General features: G+C 40.3%; 1 protein-coding gene across 1 annotated transcript in view; it reads right to left on the bottom strand.

Annotated features, from left to right (window-relative positions):
* Nucleotides 1–7798, bottom strand: part of ptpn9a (protein tyrosine phosphatase non-receptor type 9a) — a 22438-nt gene extending 14640 nt beyond the window's left edge. The window contains exon 1 of the mRNA XM_032524261.1: nucleotides 7766–7798. Within this exon, the coding sequence (XP_032380152.1) occupies nucleotides 7766–7798 (33 nt within the window). The remainder of the gene's footprint in view (nucleotides 1–7765) is intronic.
* Nucleotides 7799–8033: the final 235 nt, after the last annotated feature.

The raw sequence follows: 8033 nt of genomic DNA, 5'->3' as shown, positions 1-8033 counted from the left end.
AAAAAGTCCATGGTTTAGCTAAAAAGAACAAGCAAAACTGAGGAGTGACACATGTAAATGGTAATATTTAGATAAACAGGAAAGTACAAAAAAAAAGCTCTTCCAATTTAGAGTTAATGTTCACATAGTTTTAAAAAGGGAGTGCAAAAGAGAAGAAGAAGCTGGAATCTTGCTGATCTTCACATGAAGCTGCAATAGTGACAGGGCAACATAAATATTGTTTTAATTTAATAGTACATGGCAGTAGAGCCAGTCATGTGTAGTTGTTGAGTGCTGAGATATCAACAAATACAAGTAGTTCTTCATTGATAACAAATGTTTGGTGAAAGGATGACACTAATGGCAATGAAATTAAAAGGGTTTTGTGGTAGTATTTCTTCTCCAGTAAGAAGATGATTTATTGGCCATTAAACTTGATGACAGTAAAGCTTGCACATGTGCATCTAACATGTTTTAGGATGTAGATGCACATTTGTTTTGTGTGAAATCTGGCTGCAGCCACAAGAAAGAACACTATAAGAGCAAAGCGGAAAAAAGCTTAAAAATTGCGACATTGTGGATTACTGGTGATTATGTGGGATTATTTAGGCTCCCATATTAAATTAAAAACTTAGTGAGACAACTGAATGTTTGGTCTGTACTAATTTAGTTTCATAGTAATTGTTAGTGAGATTTACATATATACGTTTTGAAGCTTACTTCAGGTATTCACAAAATCAAATGTAGTGTTTATAAAACCTACTTTTTTGGCCACTTGGGGCCAGTGGAAACAAAACTGACCTTATTTGCCTTGTAAGTTGATAAAATAGTGTTAGCAAACAGTTGCACATCCAGCAGACACTAGAATTCATTTTGAAATATAAGTCCAATATTCACTAGTCTTTTAGCTCTTTTTGGGTCTCCACCAACTCACCAAATCTGGCTCTTTAGCCACTAAATGTCATGTTCACCAGCTAGTCACTAACTGTGTCCGTCTGCATTTAGTGCTGGGAAGGTAGCGTATGGTGAACAGTGAAAACAGCTGACTGCAGTGGCCAAAAATGTGCTAATGGTACTTAGATAAAAGGTTTGCTAGCTTACAAAATGTGGTTATTTGTTCTTTTTTTTTTTTAAAACAATCATAGACAATTTATTTCATACACTGAACTTGTAATTTGGAAAATGTGTTTACCATAAAAGGCCTTCCACCCATCTTACAAATAACTTATGCATTTAGCCAGCAGTCTTTCAGGGGCTTCCTGTCCTCCCCTCTGCTCTACTCTTATTATACACTCCCTAAGGATCCCACCCCCACCACCCTCAGCACCCGCAGAGTTAGCGAGTCAGCACCCAGTGAATCGTCAAAAGGCGACACAGGAGGCAATGAAAGCTCACACTTTAAACACAGGGTCCCACTTCTCTTGAGGCACAGCAGCGGTGGGGCATGCATGGGAGACAGGAAGTCAAGTTCTGGGAGTCCACAGCTCTTTAGTAATACAAAACGTTCACTGACGAGCGCTGAGCCTCGAGACAGGATGCCACTGTCTCTCCTCAGGAAAGCCAGTGCTTTCACAGAGAGGAGGGCCTGCAGCTTTTGCTCTGTTCAGATGCTTTAACATGCAAGGGATGAGGGATGATTGCACCTGACAGGGCTGAGGTCGTTTCCTATCCGATTCACATGGGGAGGGGTGTTATTCTGTGTCCGGAGCTTTTCAGTAAAGTAGAGAATGGATATCTGATTATTATCCGAGAAGATTCTGCAATATTGGCATAACATATTGACAATTAAAACCTAAATTGTCTATGTTTCAGACCTCTCAACTATGAGCTACACATTATGAGCCTACAATGACATATGTTACAGGGAAAACTGGGTGCATTACCATTAAAGTTCCAAAGAGAAAACTCTACCAATAATTTGTGCTTTTTGGTCTACTTCTTACTATACCATCTTGATTTTAAATTTTGGGAAAGTAGAAAAGTTTTTTCCCATGTCGTGTGACGCCATCTGTCTGTGAACGCCAGACTAAAACCAGTCAGAGCATCGACTGGGAAAGGGTCAAAGTCATTGACCAGGAGCCAGTGGATGGCCAGAAAAAGATTAAGGAAGGCATTCACATCCCTTGCCAGGAACCATCTTTGAACATGCGTCCGCATGTTATTATATAAGTGTTTAACGTCCGTCCTGCAGCTTAGCCAGCTCCATTCACAGAAGACGACCAAGAAGTAAAGACACGTTCCACAAAATGCATTGTATACCGTCTCTCCCTTTTATTAAATTTTCTTTAGGTCATTAGGTGTCCCCACTCTTGTTTTTTACAATATCTAGGGAGTTTAGTGGGCGTACAATTTGTTGCAATTGATCTGGTGGAAATCACAAAGGAGATGACGACTCTGGGCTTCAGACAATTGACGACGGTGGCTGACTTTCTGACATATCTTCGGTCCCCTAAAAGTGTGCTTTATTCAGGTTGCGTCAAGCTGAATGGGGCAAAAATCAAGTTCTGACAACTTGGTAAACAGGGCAAATTGAAAAAGACTAACAAGGGAAAATTCTGTAAAATAACCTACTGCAAAAAATGCAGTATGAGTAATATGATGTCAACAATACATTAAATCTGGAGCTACTTAAGAGAATGGAGTTGGTGAAATGTTAAGGTTTTATTCTTCTAAAAAAAGTTTTGGTTTCCATACTTTATTATTATTTTTTATTTATTATTATTATTATTACTTCACAAGATGAATAATCACATTTCTTGGTACTGTCCTTTAACATGAATTCCATCAAATGTGGGCCGCCTGCGCTCTGTTGTTGCACTGTGAAGCGTTAATCCTTCAGGCCAAAGACAACTTCCTGTCAGATTGCTGTCAGGTACAGTACACTCTGGTTTCCAAGATTTCAATGGTCTGACAGCTGCTCTCTCTCTCTCTCTCTCTCTCTTAGCCTTTTAAGGAGAGCCTACCAACTCCAGGCAGTGACCCTCTATTCCTGGAGAAGCCAGTCTTGTTTGGTTTTTCTGCACTAGGGCCATATCCGCCAGAGTGGAATTTGAGGAAGAACCAGTTTGTTTTCATGATAGCACACCAGACTGCATTGGAAGACTCACTGCGGAAGAGTGACCTATTCAATTCCTGAAAGATGCGTAAATATTTGCTTGACTTGCTCCAGTTCTGATATGGCGAGGTATGTTTTCCACAAAGTTCTTGAAACACTTAATTCTGGCTTAAACTGCCTGACATACATTTTTAAACTGACTGAGAAGTCGGTTTGGAGAAGTACAGAATTGGTCTGTATGTAATCACAAGTCTTTATATTCTGAATCTTTACTTGTTCAGCTGTCTTCATTTGTTGTTCTCAAATGCTGAAGGAAACATTTGAACAATAAACAGCTGACATTACATAATCCAGCTTGCTGTCCGGGGTTGTTCATTGGTGGTGTTGACAATGACTGTCGATAACTAATTGATTAGGTTCACTACGTTAGGAACATGCTGTGCTGTGAGTTAGTGAGTGAATGAGCTGGTTCTTTGCCAACCGGCCCTACAAACAAGTCCATGGGTCCAAATAGGTTGGAGACCCTGACCCAGAAAACTATGACATCAGAAAACAATTGCTGCCACAGAGAGACGAGGGCCGTGTCAGAAACCACTTTTATTTACTCATTTAAACTCTGCTGATTGCTTGTTTTGTCTGACCAATAGTATGAAACCCAAAGATATTCAGTAACCGATCACAAAATACTACAAAAAAAACAGCATTTATTCATATTTGTCATGCTGGAACCAGTGAATTTGTAGCATGTTTGACTAATCGAGTCAGAACTACATGATTTGTCAAATAGTCTTTAGAAACAGTTTCTTGTGGCCGAGTTAGCTCAGTTGGTCGAGCAGGCATACCTATAGATGCAGCGGCTGCGGGTTTGACTCCGACCTGCGGCCCTTTGCTGAATGTCTTCATCTGTCCTGAGGAAAAAGCCCTCAAATGCCCCAAAAATATTCTTTAAAAATAAATAATATATGTTTCTTGAATTTCCAGACGATTGATAATTTTTTCAAAACTACCTATCCTGTGATAGCCTGTATCCATTTTTCCAACCACTAATACAACTCTATAGACCCTGACGGTGCACATTTTTAGTTTTTAATTAAATGTGTCAGTGCCAGGGCAATAATATTGTACATGCTGGCTTACTGGCAGACAAATGGATTTTAAAAATTGTTTTACTTCCATCATGATCCATTGTTACGGGAATTTGTCATTAAGGTCTAAGTATTGACAAACTGTCCACGGTATTCACAATCCAGACAGAAGGAGTTATATTGTACATGACTGTATTAATGTCTCAGCAGAAATACACTTTATTGAAGGGTTATGGAAAGTTGTAGGAGGTTACTGCAGTGTCATGATTACACACTGATTGGACAGAACTACTGCATATTCTTTAAAAAAAATAAAAAAGGATGTATGGCTGATTACAGATGCAATGCTAATCTATTTACAAATGTATGACTGCTAGTGCCAAGCAGCTTCGCTTCACCTCAGTGAGTGCAATTTGGCACGAGTCAATACCAAAACAGGAAGTCAATGACGTCACTCTCTCCCTATTCCCCAATTTCTCCACTCCACTGCTTCCTGGGAGAGCACGCGCACGCACACGCACACACACAAACACACACACTCTGTAACTCATAAACTCCCCCTTCCCCCGAGTCCTGTAGAAATGCTTTTAACAGCTGCCTTTAGAATGAAGTTCCACACTACACTCGTGTATGCTCCCGAGAGAGCCACAGTGTCACACACACACCCACACCAACAAAAACACCACCAAACCAAAGTTTCACTCTCGTATTCGCTCATATCCTCCGATCCGCTTCTGACCCAATAGCCTCTTTCTCTGCCTGCTTCTCAGTGGTCCTGCGGCTCCCTCTACAACTGTACTGCGCGCAATCTGCACTGGCGCCTCACACGCTCACCTATACAAACACAAACAAACCGTCACAGTGCTCCACGCTGGAGCTAGGACAAGACGTGCAGAAGAGCGCCGGTCGAAAAGGGACCCGAAGGAGAGTCCCCTAACACACACACACAACACACACACACACACACACACACACACACACACACACACACACACACACACGGCTGTGGATGTAATGAGGGCGTCCGGTACCCTAGCGGGGGCCCTGGCTCACACAGGAAATGGAGTAGCCAGATAAGGCTTTCTTCTGGCCAGATGATGAGGAGTCAGCGGGAAGAGAAGGCACGCGCATGACCAAAGACGAAGACTGGAATAACTCATACATACATCCAAAACCTAGATACTGCACTGATTATTATTCCCCCATAGTAAGTGTTATTTAACAGCAAAATTAAAATTTTACAAAAACAGTACCTAGTCTATTTGCTCATGTTGGATTTCTTATGGTTGGTACCAGTTAGGCCACTTTAGCTTTGACTGGTCAAATGTAAACTACAAACTAAGATAAATGCCACAATTTACATTCAGTTGCCAGTTTATTAGGTAGGCCTACACCTAACTTAAAATCCTATACAGCCTGATACAACAGTCATGCAATAAACCCAACCTTCAAGAAGGTTATAATGTTCAGTTTAGTAGAAACGGTTTCAGAGAGGTGTTGATTCAACTTTAAGGTTTACCCTCACTGATATATTAGAGACACCTCTCTGTATTACACAATGCAAATAAACCGCCTACATACTGACCATAAAGTCTAATCAACATGAAAAGCTACAACAACTATAGTCTCGCTTTGCCAGACCTTCCTCCAAAGCGCGTTGGAGGGTCTGGCTGCACCACACAGCATTCAGGGATGGGAGAAAAACGTGCTCAGGTTTATTGCCATTTCTTTAAACCAGTCACAATCGTCATGGGTCTTGCTACACTCCACACAGAGCCCCTGCAAACCAGTCGTGCAAGAGACAAAACTCAGACTGGACAGATAGTCTAGCTAGCTGTGTCAATTGACCCTGAAGATATTGTAGGAGCAGCTGACCACAGTCCTCATAAATCCACAAAATTTGAAATTCCAACACAAAGAAAGCGGAATTAAAACAGAAAATACATAAATTTCCTGCAGCCCTGGAGCAATCCCGGAAGTGAAACGCGAAGGATATAGACTACAACAACTATATCTTTCGCTAGTGTTCAACAATAAGGGTTGCCCCATGGCTCGGGGCAAGTGAATATAACAACCCATTATCATATCAGAAATGATGTTTTTGTTGTCTTGCGTCGGAGAATGCTTGTCGGATGATTTACATTAAATGTGCCTTTGACCAATCAAGAATTGAGTTGGTGCTTGAAGCTTTTGGCGCTTGCTTCAACATCTTTTTAAGCTTTTGATGGTTTCAATGTTTTTGACTTTTTTCACCTTTTTTTACATTGATGGCTATTTTACGTGTTTTATTTCAACGCTTTAGATGTTTTTTAAGTTTGACAATTTTATGATGTCTACGTGTTGTTACACTTTTGACATATTTTCAAACATTCGTAAGAATTTTTTTTTTTAAATAGTTTTTTACAATAAAAGCAATTTGTATAGGGGCAATAAAAACTAACTTTGAGCTAATTTAATTTTTTTCCACTTGCCCAAAACACTGAGCCCTGCTTCATGAGGGTATGGATTTATTGCATGACTGTTTTATTAGATTGCATTACTTTAATATATACTATAAAACTATAAACCTGCTACTGTGCATATTTAGAGTATACTAATACATATTAGTTTAGTAATTTACGTTTCGCTGGAAAGATTCAGATTTTGTTTAGGACAAAAGTAAATCGAGCCTTCAGGGCATGAATCCATGAAGCATAATATTGGTAACCTACATACACCTAGAGCTGAAATGATTATTCAATTATTCAATCAACAGAAATCTGTTCATCTGCAACAGTTCTAACAATGAAGTAATAAAGTGAGTAATTTTCAGAAAAGGCCAAAAAAAAAAAACTAATTTAACTAACTTTGGACAGTGAAACCAATTTTAAACACATACAACTTCAAACATAAAGCCAAGTGATGATGACTTGACGAAACTGTATAAAATCTATATTACAAAAGGTTTTATTATTTTAGCCACTAAGTTTTTAACATTTATATTCAGGCATGTAAACAAAAGGGAAACTTGTCAAAACGGAGGTCACATCTTTTTATGGGGTGCATAGCCTATTTAAACATCTCACATTATAAACTCTTTTGCTTTGATAAGAACAACCAAATTAGAGAAAATGCGTTTCCTATCATTGAAATTGGATTCAATATGTGAATATGTGCCAGTTTACTCGGTTTTTCAAAGCCAAATTACCAGCATGAGAGTATTTACGAAGTTTCTACTGTCTACATTTTTGAATGAGCCAAACGTTAAACCAGAGAGCGTTTCCAACTCTCCCCCGAACTCGTTCCCGGTGTTATATCACGGTCTGTGCCCACGAATAACCAACTTTTAAGACCCGGAGTGAATAGCCTATTTTACATCTGTAAAGGCTGATAAAGGCAAGCTTGGCCTGTTTCGCAACACTTAAGCTTAGCCGCTGGAGAGGAACTGACAGTGATGCAACGAGAGCAATAAAGCGCCAGAAATCGATCCATTATTTCCGCTCCGCATTCAGGACCATTTCGCAACAAATTCATTGCGCACTGCCATCTCCGCTCGCTGCGGTGCGCTCGGGGCCAATATACCTCCAGGTAGGGCCGAGGTTGGAACATTTAGGGCGACGAAACACAGAGAGCAAGACGTGTAAGCATAACGACTATTAAGGCCTACCTGTTCTTCCTCCGCCGATAAAGTAGCTGCCATGGTCCCCGTCAGTTCTCTGATCACCTTTTACCGAGACCCGTCCTTTTCATGAAGTGGAAGATGACGGAGATGTACCGTGTCTCTGTCCCTCGTGTAAAAACGAGGTTTAGGGGTTGTCCCTCTCGCTCAAAGTTGATGGCATCTGAATCGCTTCAGTATGAGCTGAATGTTTCTTTTCTCTTGATACTATTTGGCTGCGAGACACGCAGGCCAAGTAGCCTGAATCTGCCACCCA

This window comes from Etheostoma spectabile, chromosome 8 (assembly GCF_008692095.1).
Source record: "Etheostoma spectabile isolate EspeVRDwgs_2016 chromosome 8, UIUC_Espe_1.0, whole genome shotgun sequence".
NCBI lineage: Eukaryota > Metazoa > Chordata > Actinopteri > Perciformes > Percidae > Etheostoma > Etheostoma spectabile.
Note: the sequence above shows the minus strand (reverse complement) of the source record. Positions and strands in the feature narration are given on the sequence as shown.